The sequence below is a fragment of the Hyperolius riggenbachi genome, chromosome 3 (assembly GCF_040937935.1).
Source record: "Hyperolius riggenbachi isolate aHypRig1 chromosome 3, aHypRig1.pri, whole genome shotgun sequence".
Classification (NCBI taxonomy): domain Eukaryota; kingdom Metazoa; phylum Chordata; class Amphibia; order Anura; family Hyperoliidae; genus Hyperolius; species Hyperolius riggenbachi.
In genome coordinates, this window is record NC_090648.1 from 311059842 (window position 1) to 311077017 (window position 17176).

Consider the following 17176-nt stretch of genomic DNA (forward strand, 5'->3'; position numbering starts at 1 on the left):
GTTCCAGGGGAGTTATTAGATATTGTATAACGGGGGTCAGAATCTCTTTGTGCCTTTCCTGCTCTCTGTGTTCCCATTCAAAAGATTTTCTCTCATTTTCTATCCCTGAGCTTTACATGGCTTAAATATGAACTCACAGATAGTAAAAGCGTAGCAGCAGTAAAAAGTTGGTATGCTTTCTCAATTTCCTCCACTCTTCAAAAACAAAATAGCATACAAGTAACCTCTTATATATAAAAGGAAGACTGATCGAGACACAATGGGACCTTCATCCAGGATCTGTTACATACAACTAGGCCATAGTTTCCCCATTCAATAAAAATGAATGCAAATAATCAATCAATAAAATGAATGTAACTCTCTAAGGAATATTTAACAGCCCCCCCTAGTGTTTCCACCCCTCCCTTTAGATTGTAAGCCTCTGGCAGGGTCCTCCACTCCCTAGTGTAATCTACAGGATCATGTGCTCCTGTCCTATGACAGCCTGTACTTGTATTACTGGGCCTACCTAACCAGCCCATATTGCATGATCATGTATTTTGTACAATTTGTATGTATAACTTTGTTCTATGTGTATAACCCTATGTATGTCATCCTTGTATCATTGTATATATTTATTGTTCAGCGCTGCGTAATATGTTGGCGCTTTATAAATACAATAAATAATAATAATAATAATAATAATAATAATCTGAGAAACATAACAGGTATATGGTCACATTTATAAGCAAAATATTATTTTGTTCTTAATATTATTTTGTTTATTGTTCTTAATAATAAATAGTACAGTTCACAGCTTTTGTAAAAATCATAAAAATGTATTTTCTAGTTAATTTCTTTCTCGGATTTCTTGCATCAAGTTGTTTATTAATCATCCTTTTCTTGAGAAAACAGTAAGGCATCTATTCCATTCTACATGTTATCTATACACGCATGGCCGGATTTCTGGCAAGGCCACATAGGCCATGGCCTAGGGCACCAGATAAACCAGGGGCGGCCTGCAGACAGTGGGCATTATTTGCAGGGCATTATTTGCAAGTGCCCAAACAAATGAAAGGGGTCAGGATAACTGCACTATTAGTACCAGCTGGCATCTGCCTGTGCTGTTCTACAGGCAGCTGCAGTCCATTAGCCAAACGTTTGTGAACAGTGTGTGACTAGCAAAAAGCCAGATGACATAGCAGCAGCTGCAGGCAGTTACAGATGGCCGGGTCTCACGCACTTGGTGTGGGGGATGAAAGGACCAGGGGCAGCACCAGCAAATAGTACATAATACAGAAGGCAGCCTCTCACAGTACCCATTTCTTAATTATTGATTGGCCAGCGCTGCTACCCTGGAGACAGCAGTGGGTACAGGACTCACTTTTATGTGTTGCTGACCCCATCCAATGTCCAATTGTGAGCCACTTTTGACTATATGTGTGTGGTAGATGGCTCCCACCACGCCCATCACCTGTAGATCGCTTGATTGACCAGTTCCCCCGTGTGACGTGATTGATTCACTTCACGTTGCCATGGAGACCTCAACACTAGCCGCAATAGTGGACACCAGCGGCCCAAAATTTTTTGGGTGGGTGTGTGTGTGGAGAGAGGTGGTAGGATACGGTTTCAGTTGGGGCGGCTGGTAATAGTTGGCCTTGGGCGGTAAGAAGTACAAATCCGGCCCTGTATACACGGACATCCTGGTTATGTGGGAGGTGTCTTGTCTAGCAAGAGAGATACATTCCTGACAGTCCCGTGTTAGCTATTTAGGATTATTTATTTAATGTCTTAAAAACTCACAGAGTCCTGAGCTCAGGCAGGTGCTGAAATGCAGATCTCCCAACGTGCTGGATCGGGTTGTCATAGAAATGTCTGGAAGAAACAGAGAATGAAACCATTTAGGTCACATAAGTAATCATACCAGTAATTATGGTAAATCTCCCTTCACTAAAAACATTCCTTTCACACTATTAGAGGTTTGCAAGTAATGGCAGTTTTCCAGTGAATTCAGATAGCTACATGTATCGGGCATTATAAAAAGGCTTCCTGGTGACAGCTGATCATATGTAGCACTACATTAGAGAAATTCCAGAAGACACCTGAAACAAGTAGTGCAGGAGAGAGAAAGTAAAAGAGATTTCTTATAGAAGAACTAGACTTTCATTGGGTGGTATTTTTCCCCAATAATAATTGTATTTTCTATGCATTTTACAAATCAAAAACAACAAAAATTACATTGTTTCACATGTGGCCTCAATTCACGGAGCTTTATCAAACACTTTATCAAACGTTTGATAATTTACCTCATGGGTAAAATCTAATTTTGAGTTCACTAAGGTGTTATAGATTTATCGAATGTTTTATCGATGAAATGATCAATAAATCTATAACACCTTAGTGACTTCAAAATCAGATTTTACCCATGAGGAAAATTATCAAACGTTTGATAAAGTGTTTGATAAAGCTCCGTGAATTGAGGCCACAGTTTTCACCAATTATAGATTTATGATAAGAAGTGCTACTGTAGATAAAAACCACAAATGTTAGTTGGTTATTTATTCAGAAACGTGAATTATTGTGCTTGCACAATGTATGGAGACATTTGATTTTTGAAATAAAGGTGTACTTTTGGTACAGTGTGCACTGTTTCACCTGGATCTACAAACAGTACAAATGTTTTTAAGGCCAAAATTGGGGAAGAAGAAGAGGTTAATGGGGAGGGGGTGAAAAGTGGGTGTGGCTAAATAATATGTTTATTGTTCTAATTCCCATTGCAACCTCACTATAAAGGTACCACTATTATATGTCCCTAATGTACATGGCTCCAATGTAGTTGCCCCCATTATAGCATCTACCCAAAGACCTCCTATAGTATCCCCCTTAGAGTGCCTTTGCATGTAAATTTCCCTTATGGTATTTACTGTGCTGTGTGTTCCTTGGACTGATCCTTATGCTGTGCAACTCTTATGTTGGCCACAGTGCTGTCCCCACCTGCTACTCAACCTCCCTACAGTTCTTCCCCGGGATGGTGTCCCAGGGACCAGAGCAGCATAAGAACATCAGGTAATTTGGAGGGACAAGATAGTGAACTATCTGAAAAATAAACTGAAAAAAAAATGAATAGTATGTGGCTGCTATTATAGGATCTGCTATTAAAGTCTTGCTTGCAGATACAAAAGGACACCTTCAGAAGTCTAGACGTTGGAGCTGATGCTCTAATGGGTCTGAGCTGTTCTGGCAGGACAAGTGAGAGCAATAAAATATTAGGCAGATGGTGTTAATGTTCTGTCTGATCAGTCAATGCGTGTGTTTTCTTCATCTTTGAAGAACACAACTGAAAACCACAGCTTTCATCCATTAAATCAACTTTCCTAATTATATGTATTTGTGTAATGCAGGCTATAAAAGACAAATATGGACACTTTTACTACGTCTGAAGGGAGGGCAGAAACCACAAGTAAATTACATACTGAAATTTAGCATTCTGTAATCTGTAACAGCATATATTTTATTATTGCAGCTTGGCTCATTAGTGGTAATGTGGTAGCTCAATAGTTAGCATTGCAGTGCTTGGAAAGTGGGTGTAGATGCAGTGTCAAAAAAAAAATAAAAAAAAATTCTGAAGATGGCATTGTCTATGTATATTCAACTTTACCCTAGGATAAAGTTGGTGCCCCATGCCAACTATCATTGGTGGAGAGCTGAGGCAAAATTAACTAGGGTTAATTAAATCCTGCAAATTTAAACTAAGGCCCTGGTTGTGAATAGCATGAGCACAATGTCCGCTGCCCTTTAAAAGTTACGCAATAAAGAATTTAAAGTGGAAGTGAATATATTGGATAAGATGGGGACGGGTTACGCCCTCTGTGACGTTTTTGCTGGTATCTGTGTTACCTGTTCATGATTGATGACAGGTAAGTAAATTAAAAATTTTTTTTAGAGCCGATGGTAATTCTCGCATCTACCAACCCCGCCAATAACAAAAAATTAAAATAATGTTTTCATTTACTTTCTAAAGAAAATTTGTGGTAGGAAAGTTCTGTTAAAGCTCACTAATTATAAACATAACTGTGCAAGAAAATGAAAAACAAACACACCAACATGGATGGCCATACTGGCTTTTTTCATCAGTCCACCACCTACATGGGAACAGTAAGGTCTGCTGCTAATTAAGAAACAAAATCACTAGAGAAACTTCAGCAAAACCACTATATCTAATTATCATGTGACAAACCATGATCCACATTATTCACGTGATTACTATTTTCAGGAAGCGAACCATCAGTAGGTGCTAATTGAAATATGTACAATGTCAGCGGTAATACCAGAATTATCTGTCAGTTGATAAACACCAAATACACTTTAAGGAATTTCAGTATCCCTGAAGGGAATGGGATGTGCGTTTTGGGTGTTCCGCTCCTCGGGTTAGCTGTTTAACATTTCGTGCAGTTCGGCATGTGAATTACAATTGTCTTCTTTGATTTACCAGCATTGTGAACTGTTTTATGTCTTGCTCAAGTGTCTAATCATTTCATTGTGGAATATGGTTCTGGTTACAGGCTTAATCAGGCACACTGCGGCAGTTGTGCTTTTTCTTGTTATAACGCGTAACGCTGGAAAGAGCCATCTTGGGCTTATTCATTCTTAGTGTAAGACCTGCATCTAATGACTAGTCAGAATGGAACATGCACGCTTTATTTCCTATCTGTGTCATAAACTAATCTTGTTCCACTTTTTTTAGTGCAGCACATCTTACTTAATAGATAGTAGATAAGGTAAGGAGAGAAAATTGCGGATGATCCCCACAGACATATGGTAAGGTGAACAATATATAAATCAGATATAGGTAGTTGATTATATACTAGTGTTGTGTTGTAGTGCACACATTTCATTTATGTAATCTTATGGCTAAAACTTTCTACTTTTTTGTGTATTTGTTGATTTTAGCATCTGTAAAATTCCTAGCAATTTTTTGGCAGAAGCGGTTCATATATCTTTACATAGAGAGCAAAATGACTCTCACATGTAACTGTGATAATTAAAAAAAAATACCAAGTTACACATGTAGCTAATGTTTGTACTAAAACACTGATCAGCACATACAGTACGATTGTGGTTATGTGCATAATGCATGATACTGCATAGTAAAAAGTGCCCAGTAGTTGCAAATACATTTTGTTAATGATTAACACTTAAAGTGTACCTGTAGCAAAAAAAAAAAAAAAAAAAAGTGCCCCAACTTAATGAAGGGAAGCCTCTGGATAATCCACAGGCTTTCACCGTCCTCCTCCACATGCCCGTTCCAGGGCTGTCCCCTCTGCAAAACCAATGACAAGCCCCTGTCGAAGGCTCATGCCTACACAGCCAATCAAGCTTGGCTTTTTATGTCAAAGAGCCTTAGTGGGTCCGCGCTACTGTGCATGTGTCAGCCACATGCTCTTGCGTGGTAGCATGGACCCAAACAGCCTTGGCTTTTTCTGCCCAAGCAGATCAAGGCTATTGCGCAGGTGCAGTGTGGCTGCTCTTCAGAGGTCTCAGCGCTGGAACAGTGAGGTGGAGGGAGACGGAGGAAGCTTTTGGTGGATACATAGGCTTCCCTCTCCCAAGGTAACTATCAAACCTTTTCAATTTTAGCTCACAGGTACGCTTTAAAGGTTTCTACTGTAATGTTGGAATTCTGTTACATAGTAGTCAGGCATCTACTTTTCTTACTATGGTACTTGGTGTGTTACTTGGTCACACATGACACCTTGCCCACCGGTTGAAGCCAGAGGGAAGAGTAGGTAAGTTGTACTGCAGTGACATGCACATTTGGTGCATGAAAAGTATATTCTCCATCATTTTACTCATATAAACTGTTTATATTCACTTATCAGCTTGACTGATTTATTGCCTTGTTCAATTATGGGTTTACCGTAGTTATGCTTTAACTATACAGTTGAATTAAATATGTTTATCTGATGATATATACTTTTTCACAGGTAAAAGGCTACCTTTGCAAATGAATATGGAATCCGGACAATTCTAACTTGCAAAACACTTCCAGCTGAATGAATGCAGAGCAACTGTAGCACTATTTCATATTACTGTGTGCTTACGTTCACAGCAAGACAAAAGAAATGCTCTATAAACTTACATAGTAATGAGTGACGGGTTCCCAATAAAGGCATGTTCTGGGATAGACCGGATGTTGTTGCTATGGAATCCACTAACATAAAAAAACATAGGGTTAGGCGTGAGGATAAGAACATACAAATATTCAATTGAGCCTGTAGGTGGCTTCAAACATGCATGGCTACATTCAGAGATTACTTATGTTTTATGTTTAAAGCAACATTACATTGCAAGGTTAGCTGCACCATATGTAGAAGATCTCTTGCACAGCTGAGGTGTTGCTAGCGTTATACAATGCAACTGCTAGCTAGTTTGTCACACAAGCAGCAACGTCCAACTCCACAGACTTGAATTGTAGCTGCTACAATCTGCAGCTATGGCATCAAACCTTCGGCTTCAAAGCATTGGATTGTTGTAAAAGGCTATAGTAAGAGATTAAAGCTGCTTCTGTTGTGACGCAGCGAGTGTCACCGAGATAGTCCATATAATAAACTGTTATAAAGAAATCACCTATTCTCATACCCCCTCCTTCCCTCCTTTTGCTTGAGGGTCTCGACCTGCGTGTGATAATCGCTAAACCTCTGCCCTCACATGTTCACTACAGGGCTGAATTGTAAAAACACATGCAAAGAAAACTGCATCAAAAGACACAAAGTTCCTCAAAGCAAACACATATTATTGGCTGCCCTGAGCAACTACATCACTTTTGCTCCAGTTATTTTTTTTTATGTTTTACTGGTCCTGAACATGTACAGTGACAGTGAGATGTACAGTGTCACTCAAACTCCCAGATATCAATCTCTGCATTATATCTCCCCAATGTTGCCCGCACATTTCATATTTAAATTATTTTGTAAATTCAATTAGTGTTTCAGCAATGCAATGAAATTTAAAAGAAGATGGCACATTAGTGTGCACACTCTCCTTCAAAGCCCTTTCCGAGCCGTTCACTCCAATCGGTGTGGATCGGTCCTGGGGCTGCTGCACTGCTCACGCCAATCGGCGTGGAGCAGTCGGCAAAAGGTTACAAAGAAACTGTGACCAAGAATTGAACTTCATCCCAATCAGTAGCTGATACCCCCCTTTAACATGAGAAATCTATTCCTTTTAACAAACGGATCATCAGGGGGTGCTGTATGGCTGATATTGTCTTAAAACCCCTCCCACAGAACACTGTGAGGACCATGGTCCTGGCAGTTTCATGTCTGTGAACCTTGTTGCATTGTGGGAAATAGCTGTTTATAACGGTTTCCAACTGCCAAAAAAGCAAGCAGCAGCTACTTCCACTGACATCACCTGCCAGCAGTAAAAATGTCACCATGTGATAAATGTCAGAATGTAAATCAGGGAGAGCAAAGATTTTACAATGGGCAAACACTGACTAAATCATTTATACATAATTATTATAAAAATGAAGTACTTTCTTATTACATTATTTTCACTGGAGTTCCTCTTTAAGGCCTCGTTCACACACAAAAAAAAATGAGGTGTCCAGTCCTGTCCATGTCAGTTTTTGACAGTTGGCATCAGTTTTGTATGTGTTTCTATGGCAGTGTGTTCACACATTAAAGGGACCCTGAGTAGTAGAAATAAATGAAATCAGTACTTACCTGGGGCTTCCTCCAGCCCACCGTAGGCCGCGAGGTCCCCCAGCGTCCTCCTGGCTCCTCTCCCGATCCCACTGCAGAATTCACTACCGGCTACACCCGGCCGAGTGTCGGCCCGACACTTCCTTAGCGGTGATGTTACGTGTCATCACGCTGGCCGGCGTGACAGTCCTGCGCATGCGCGGTTTTGCAACCCAGAACCGCACATGCTCAGGACTGCCACGCCAGCCGGCGTGATGACGCGTATTGTCACCGTTAAGGAACTGTCGGGCTGACACTCCCAGAGGAGCCTGGAGGACGCCAGGGGATCTCGCGCCCTATGGTGGGCTGGAGGAAGACCCAGGTAAGTCCAGATTTCATTTATTTCTACTGCTCCGGGTCCCTTTAATCTGTACATTTCTGGTCCAGTCTTGTCAGTTATATATCAGTTTTGTATGAGTTTCTATAGGTGTGTTCACACATAAAAGGTGCACATTTCCGGTCCAGTCAGGTAAAACTGATAGAAAACAGATGCAAAACTGATAGGACAGCCTACTACTGGACTGAACCAGAAATGTGCAGATTAATGTGTGAACCAGGTCTTAACGAGCAAATTATATCAATTAAAAAATATGTGTGAGCAATCTAAAACTATTCTGCCTAGAAACAAATGTATTTCCCAAAAAAACATAATAGTAAATCAAAGCAAAACTGTAGAGGCAGTATTATGGTATGCATGTGCGATGGACACCCCCAGAACTATAAAACATGTTTTAATATGTCCCTATTACGTCATATATTACAGCACACAGTTTTTGCTTCACTTACAGCTCTTTCAGAATCCTGAGAGTTTTGATAGCCGCAGGAAATTCGTCTAAGTTGTTATAGTTGAGATCTCTAAAAGACAAGAAATATAGATTGCTCTGTCATTTCATCCCAGCAGAGGGGGTTGTATGGCGTGCAGTCACAGGCAAGAGAACACGATGCTTGCAAATTCTCAGAAGAAGGAACAATTCCACAACGCTCCAATACTTAAAAGTACTTGCCAGCTACGTTTTGGCAATGCATTCCAAGCACCCCTTTCCTTTGCTTGTAATCTTATTTGAAAGATTGGCTCAGATCAAAAGAAAAGATCATAGTTAATCAGTCCACAGCATTAAAAGATCCAAACTGTTCCTAATATCGCAAACAGTTGCAGTCGTAGGTATGAAAAAAAAATTGTCATGCTGATCGACCAGCTCTATAGGCTACTTTCACACTATAAACATTGCGTTGCAATAGGATTGCAAAGAAGCAGTGCTGAAAAATCGAATCACACGTTAGAAGTGTGATATTATGCATACAATGAAGCATACAGTGCATTGAAAGTCTGATTCACAACCACTGTAAACACGCACGTTGTCTGATTATTCCAACAGAACCTGCCACAGTAAGATACTGCATGGATATCTTTTTTTAAAGCCAAAGTACTCAGAGAAACTGGGAGGGGGTAGCTGCCAGTTTCTCCCTGTGGGAAAAGATCACCTGACCTCTACTATTCATTTCCTCTGCTTAGTGTTTAACTCTGTGTTCAGCACTGCAGCTACACCTCAGTCTCATACTAATAATAATCTGCTAAGCTGATCGCAATCTTTCAGCAGCACAGGGAGGATATAGAGAGTGAGATCTAAACTAGTTGGGGGAACACCCACTCTGCTGCCAGCTCTGTTTGCTGATGGAATCTGTGGGTCACTTGGATGACTTCCAATTACAATTTCTCTGGAATAGCTGCATCAAACGTAAAAAAAAGTTGTGAGTAATATTATAGTCCCCTTTTCATCTTTAACAACAAAATTCTCTGAGAGGATAAACTAAAGCTTTAAAACTGTAGCACCTATAGTATGGATTTCTCCTTCAACAGCAAGACAGGTTTTCTTGTATGTTCACACTTGTCTGTCTTGTGTTCTCTGCCCTTCCTCTGTCATCATGATCGAATGACGTCTGATTGTACATGTGAGATCTAGCATTTGTGATATGCTCTATGTGGCAGATTGTATGCTGGATTCTGTGCAGCTAAATGAAAAGTCTAGCCTTAGAATCTACAACCTTCTTTTATCACTATATTATTTACTAGGGAGGAAACTGTGCTTCATCTTTGGATTTAACAGGCATGTTATTATAAACATACTCTAAAATCACTTTCAGTTGCAGACTTTTTATGTGCATAATCCGGCTGAAAGTAAACGCTACTATGGAGGATGTCCTGCCAGAAAAACAAAAAATATGTACTTTGGTTAAGCCTTTCTAAGCTGACTGGTGCCACTTAGGAGTTAAAGGCAGAAAATGATCGCAACAGGCTTAAAGTCAGATTTTCCAATGTACCGTATTTAATGCAGGTAAATTGTACGTTTAAAAGGAGTATGATGGAAAGCTGAGGGAAATCCTTCCTGTGTAACACACAGTGTGATGGGAATATGATCAAATTCACCCTATGAACTGCTCTAAGGGACACAGATTTCTTGTAACCCACTAGGAGAGAACTATTACAATAAAGAAATCAGTCTCATTTTTGTGAAGTTGTAGAGAAGCCTTTAGGACCCTATACTAATTAATATCATATGATACAGACAGTGAATACGACATACATACATTACAAATCGATGGAAACAAATACCACTTTATTACCGGTATTGTCCATGACAGTAAAACTCATACATGCTTTGCTTTGTGATTTTTTTTGTGGTTTTAGCAGCTGAAGAAATAGGAAAGATAATATTTTAGAACATTCAGGTAAACACTGGCTTTTGTCATACTGCCATATGTTATATACAGTAGCAAGAAAACATTTGTAAACCCTTTGGAATTATATGAATTTCTGCACAAATTGGTTATAAAATGTGATCTGATCTTCATCTAAGTCACAACAATAGGCAATCATAGTCTGCTTAACCTCCTTAGTGGTAACCAAGAGCTAGACTCTAGGTGGAAAACCTCAGCTCAGAGCGGTAACCCCGAGCTACTCTCGTGGTAGCCGCTGGGGGGTCCATGCAGAGCATTGCGTGTAGCGGGCAATTTCACTCATCTCCCGAGCGATCCAGACGCTGGTGCCATTCCTCTTCCTGTCCACGGAGGTTCTGCATCCCCCTGGTGAGATCGCCAGGTGGCAATCTCACTATAGGGTTACAGCGCCACCTGGAGGAAGGAATGCAGCGATGGATCCCAGGGAGCTGAGTAAGCACATGGGCTGCTCCAGGCTCTCTCGTGGTATGATTTTTTTTTTATTGCTTCTAGGGTCTAAAAGCACATGAAAAAAATTGTACCGCTTTTAGACCCTAAAATCAGGAAGGAATCATACAGCCAGGGAGGTTAAACTAATACCACAACAATAATTTAATGTTTCCATGTTTTCATTGAACACTCCATGCAAACATTCACAGTGCAGGTGGAAATACTATGTGAACCCCTAGACTAATGGCATCTCCAAGAGCTAATTGGAGTGAGGTGTCAGCCAACTGGAGTCCAATCAATGAGATGAGATTGGAGGTGTGGGTCACAGCTGCCCTTCCCTATAAAAGAAAAACACACGCCAGTTTTGGGTTTGCTTTTCTCAAGAAGCATTGCCTGTTGTGAATGATGCCTCGCACAAAAGAGCTCTCAGATTAAGAATTGTTGACTTGCATAAAACTGGAAAGGGATATAAAAGTACCTTCAAAGGCCTTGCAGTTCATCAGTCTACAGTAAGACAAATTGTCTACAAATGGAGAAAGTTCAACACTGCTGCTACTCTCCCTAGGAGTGGCTGTCCTGTAAAGATGACTGCAAGAGCACAGCGCAGAATGCTCAGTGAGGTAAAGAAGAATCCTAGAGTGTCAGCTAAAGACTTACAAACGTCTTTAGCATATGCCAACATCCATGTTGGCGAATCTACAATATGTAAAAAAACTAAACAAGAAAGGAGATCATGGGGGGATACCACAGAGGAAGCCACTGCTGTCCAAAAAAAACATTGCTGCACGTCTAAAGTTTTCAAAAGAGCACCTGGATGTTTCACAGCAGTACTGGCAAAATATTCTGTGGACAGATGAAACCAAAGTTGAGTTGTTTGGAAGAAACACACACCAATATACGTAGAGAAAAAAAAGGCACAGCACACCAACATCAAAACCTCACCCCAATTGTGAAGTATTGTGTTGGGGGCATCATGGTTTAGGGCTTCTTTGGTGCGTCAGGGCCTAGGCGGATTGCCATTATCGAAGGAAAAATGTATTCCAAAGTTTACCAAGACAATTTTGCAGCAGAACTTAAGGCTATCTTTCCACCAGCTGAAGCTCAGCAGAAGATGGGTGATGCAACAGGACAATGACCCAAAGCATAGAAGTAAATCAACAACAGAATGGCTTAAACAGAAGAAAATACACCTTCTGGAGTAGCCCAGAGTCCTGACCTCAACCCGATTGAGATGCCTGACCTCAAGAAAGCAATTTACACCAGACATCCCAAGAATATTGCTGAACTGAAACAGTTCTTTAAAGAGGAATGGTCAAGAATTACTCCTGACCGTTATGCACATCTGATCTGTAACTATAGGAAACGTTTGGTTGAAACGAGGTGCAACCAATTATTAAATCCAAGGTTTTACATACTTTTTCCACCGACACAGTGAATATTTACATGGTGTGTTCAATAAAAACATGCTAACATTTAATTATTTGTGTGGTATTAGTTTAAGCAGATTGTGATTGTCTAGTGTTGTGACTTAGATGAAGATCAGATCACATTTTATGACCAATTTGTGCAGAAAGCCATATAATTCCAAAGGGTTCACATACTTTTTCTTGCTACTGTAGATATGTTCACTAAACTGGAATAAATCTTTAATGCCTCACTTACAGGTACTGTTCTAAATGTACCATCTGATGGCTTTATTAAGCAGAGTGATTTACCTCAACTGTGTCATACAAGAATCTGCTTTAAAAGTTTGGCCCACCCCTTCCTTAGCACATATTTTCCTAGATGGGTTAAACATACCAAATTTAAAGCTTACATTAGTAAATCACTGCAAGTCAAAGTGATGATAGAGCAACACTGTATGCACATTTATCACCTCAACTACCCTAAATAGTCCTTGAATTGGATGATTGACATCCACCTTCTTCATACTAGGTGGTGAGAGAGCTCATTTGGCTCCTTTAAGAGCTGGTTACAAAAACACTGTGTTGCACTTTCCTGTTATGTGTGTATACCTGACAAAGCCCTCAATTGAGGGCGAAGCATGTTGGATGTATAGGGGTGTTTTAAATGTCTTTATGTATGTGTAACTAGTGGCGGGAGATTATTAGAGACCCTGCATCACCAGTGACTGGTAGTGGGAGTAGTGAGCACTTGATATTTAGGAGTAGTAGCTCAAGTACCTTTTTGCAAGCTTATATACCCTAGTACCCTATACCCATTGTTGTACTTGTGTGTGTGTCAAATGCATGTCAGTCTTTTTAGATGAGCAGCAACTCTCCAATTCAAGGACTAATTAGGGTTGTTGTTGGTCTTTTAGTGTAAGGTGAGGGTTAATGACAGAATTCCAGACACTAACCCTCTTCTTAATATGGCTTATAGCACCAAAAGCCAACACACGTGCCACTGAGAAGCACATCATCGTGCTCAGCTAGGGAACTTTCTTTTTAACTCATAATTAGCCGGGGAACTTTGTGTGGTTGTGAATAGTTGCTCAAACAACAGAAGTGTGAGAGATGCCTGCATCTTATGTTGCTAAGTGCAAGGACCAACAGATAAAGCGAATTCATATATCACATACAACTTTTCTTCCCTGCATCTAAAAAGCCAGCAAAGTAGAACAGTCAATCTACAGTATGCAAAGATTTTACTCTTGTTTCTTTTTTCTGCATTAATCACGGTTCAAACGATCCCCAAGGCATATTTCATAGCTATTTTTACTACACACGGGATTGGTTTTATACAGTCGTCATAAGAACAACTGCGCTAAACACTTGGCAATTAGGCAAGCCAAAAAGCACGTTTGGCTTTTGAGCTATTTTTATTCTTTTTAGAATATCAATGAAAACAGTGAAAGGACTGAAACAAATAAGAGGTCAACTCACAAAGTCTCCAGACTGTGGAGCCCGTCAAAGCATTTCTTTCCCAGGGAGTAGATCCTATTGTTATGGAGATGTCTGCAGGGGAACATTAAAAGCACAGTCAGGATAGCACGCTGCGCACAGTGAACCTAGGCAAACGTATTCAATGAGTGCTTCTAAAGAAACGTGTTTTCAAGCATGCACTTATTGTGTACAAGTCAAGCAGTGCCAAAGAATTTATTGGAGGGCATGCTCCTGAAGCTTTCACTTTCCCCCTTCAAAAAGATTGGCAGCTGTTTCAGGGGCCCAGAAGATGCGCTGTATTATTTATACTTTGCTCTGCTTCACTCTTCCTGGGGCCTTCACACACCGCTATTCTATGATGTGTACATATATTAATATGTAGAGCACAACCTTCAAAACAAGTCATTGTGCAGTACAAGGGATAGGTCATCCTTCAGAAAGGGTTCTCAGAACAGTCCTAGCAACCAATCACAGATCCCTTTATTTACATAAGAAACATGAAAACAATCTGATTGGCTGCTACAGGAAACTCCTCTACTTTAAGAAAGTTTTCTAAATGAGCTCATACTGAAAGGTGTTTTTTTTTTTTTCTTAGTGAACACATGGAGATAGGAAAATATGTTAGAGACATTATTCTGTAAGCGTTAACCACAAAGTCATAAAGCAGGGTCTGTGTTAAAATTTCCATGTATATTATTAGGAACTTATTACATTTTAGTGCAAAAGCCCCCTCAATAAGCCACGGACATACAGAAGAAACTTTGTAAGTGAATGTTAATAAGCGGCATGGTGTTATGCGTCTCCTGAGGCTTCCTGCAGCAAGAAAGAAACAATGTAAGGTCTGCCTGCGGCACATTTTACTTGAGGAAATATTTCCGCCAGAGAGAGATGGAAATTCCTGATGCCGCACAATTTCCTCTAGCCTGTATTAAAAATATAGCTGTATAATGTGCAAGCATACATGTTTCAAACAGGACGGTTTCAGTACCTTTTAAAAGTTATTATGTGATGAAGAGTGAAAAAAAGGAAAGAAGTCTCCAGGAAACAAAGTATGTATGGTAAGTGTGTTTTCCAGGTGCACCTGTTGGGAACTGGCTGGAATGTAAAGCAAGAGTTTATTCATTTATTTGAGACCAGTGTCTTCTGTGATACCTGCTAGACTGTATATACACAAGTACCAAAGCCAAGGGGTTATTCAAAGCAGAAATCCTGGTTTACAGTTAAGCAATTTATTTGACAGTATATGTCAATATACAGGGGGCTCTCGTTAGGGATGAGCAAGAACAATTTCACAAAAAGCTAAATTGTCCCAGAATGTGTGGGGGACGCGGGCTGTGTAAGTGAGGGTTAAATCATTTAGGCTGCTGCCTCCCTTCCAATGTGCTCCAAGCACTCTTCATCTTCTGACACCTCCACCATTTAAACCAGAACATCCACTGTAAAGGCGGAAGTGTCAGAAGATGGAACATGGTGTGAAGTGTATCAGAAGAAAGGAAGCAGCCTAGGCAAGGTGAAAAAAAAAACCCACAACAAAACCATATACTCACCTATAGAGAGGGAAGGCTTATCTACAAATGATATCTACAAATATCTGCAGCAGTGCTACAACAGCGTATTAGGTTTTCCTTCTTAAGTGCCCCATGGCCTTGCCTGTGTTAGCAAAACCCAAGGGACCTTCATAAGGAGATTTCAGAAATACTGACGACACATAAGCTTGATATTATCCAACACCAGTGGTGAGGTGTTGGCAACAAACCCATTGCTGTACACAGGACCAAATTTACATCACAGGAGCCTATAGGCACAGATGTCCTGGCACCCTAGACTTCGCCCTCCATGAACCCACAAACCTACCCTGAACCGCACTGCAAGTGTGCTGGCCCATCTGTCACTTGTCCATTAGCATTAGGTAGCCAGAGGAATCCTCAGTATTAAGTAGCTAGAGGTGCCCTCAAGTATTAGGTAGCTAGAGGTGCCCCTGACTGAAGGGGGATCACATCAGTGGAATCCCAAGAGACGGGTGAGTAACCGTTCATTTATTCTCTGTTCGGGATTCTGCATGGGGAAGGAGAGAGGGAGGCACTAGGGGCGGGAGTGAGCTGCCTTTCCATCATTAGGCACCTGTCTACACTGCCTTGTGGTAAATCTGCAAAAAAAAGGATGATTCCTGGTGGTTGAGAAAAAGAGGGGCCCACAGCTGTGACTGCTACAGACTTAGGCACTTTATTATTGACCTGAGGAAGCGGGCCAGTACCCGTGAAAAGCACTGTCTTTTTTGTGCATCATTAAAAACTTTTACTCATATGGTTTGTCCGTTTATGGAGGTAAGACTGAATTATTCTTATTATGATTTAAGATAATTATATTCTGGGCGCCTCCAACAAGTTTTCTTAGTTGTGGTAAATCTGGTCCTGGCTGTTCACTTGTGTATGCACACGCCTGGTACATGAGATCAAAGGGATGGCCATCAACCCCAAACTACAAATAAGCTGTGGCAGAAATCTGTCCTTACTGCAAAGGGAGGCCGAATGGATACATACTTCTTCAACCCTTCTTTTCTTATGCCTAATTCTTACAAGTGGACAACCTGTCAGTTTTAACTCCTCTTTCTCACCCTTTTTATACCCTACCTATGTTCTTCACCCCTGTCTGCCTCTATTTTACACATGTATTTAGAGGCTGTGCCCCATTACTGCATGATGATGCTTTGAGGTTGCACATTTTACTAACTTTACCTTCACCTACAGGCAGTTCACCTTATTTATGTTTTTCCAGGCCTGATGTGTATGTATTTGCAATTGCAGCCTTGGCCACGTGTATCCTTGTTTGGATTCCTGTCCGCAATAGCGTCCTGCACCTGCATAGGACGCTATTGCGGATGGGAACGCGCGCAAGGATACGCATGGCCAGAGCCGCACAGGCGCAGTGGCCCCCGACTTCTAGTCGGCGAAAACAAAACTGAGCCACAGTGGGGGAATGGAGGATAGTTGAGGATGGCGCAGGCACAGGATAGCTGCAGGGGGCTGTTAGAAGCCCCAGGTAAGTGAAACTTTTTTTTTAGGTGGCTTAAGTATCCCTTAATTGCTTTAATGCTTAAACAATTCCAAAGGTCCTAGTATTCTTAGAGTAGACTCAGTAGACTTGTGCTCTACAGTAGAATGTAATGCATTGCATGTAATGTATTGATTTAGGCTCTACTCACCGTGAGACTTTACATACGTTATTCTCATTACCATAGTTTAGTGAATATACCCCATAGTATCTTAATTGTAGTGCAACCGTACAGGATGTCATTAAGTCATATGATTTACCCAACCCAGTTTGCATGCCACTTTCTCATAGTATAGCTGGAGGGAGACCCCAATTGATAACAATGCCAATTGAGAGTCTTCCTACACTTTT

The 17176-nt window shown here is 40.7% G+C and overlaps 1 protein-coding gene across 1 annotated transcript in view; it reads right to left on the reverse strand.

Annotated features, from left to right (window-relative positions):
- The window catches only part of LGR5 (leucine rich repeat containing G protein-coupled receptor 5), a 201498-nt gene that overhangs the window by 48204 nt on the left and 136118 nt on the right, over positions 1-17176 (reverse strand). The window contains exons 6-9 of the mRNA XM_068276679.1: positions 13775-13846; positions 8511-8579; positions 6119-6190; positions 1783-1854 (exon numbers count right to left, since the gene is read on the reverse strand). Coding sequence (XP_068132780.1) covers positions 1783-1854; positions 6119-6190; positions 8511-8579; positions 13775-13846 — 285 coding nt within the window. The remainder of the gene's footprint in view (positions 1-1782; positions 1855-6118; positions 6191-8510; positions 8580-13774; positions 13847-17176) is intronic.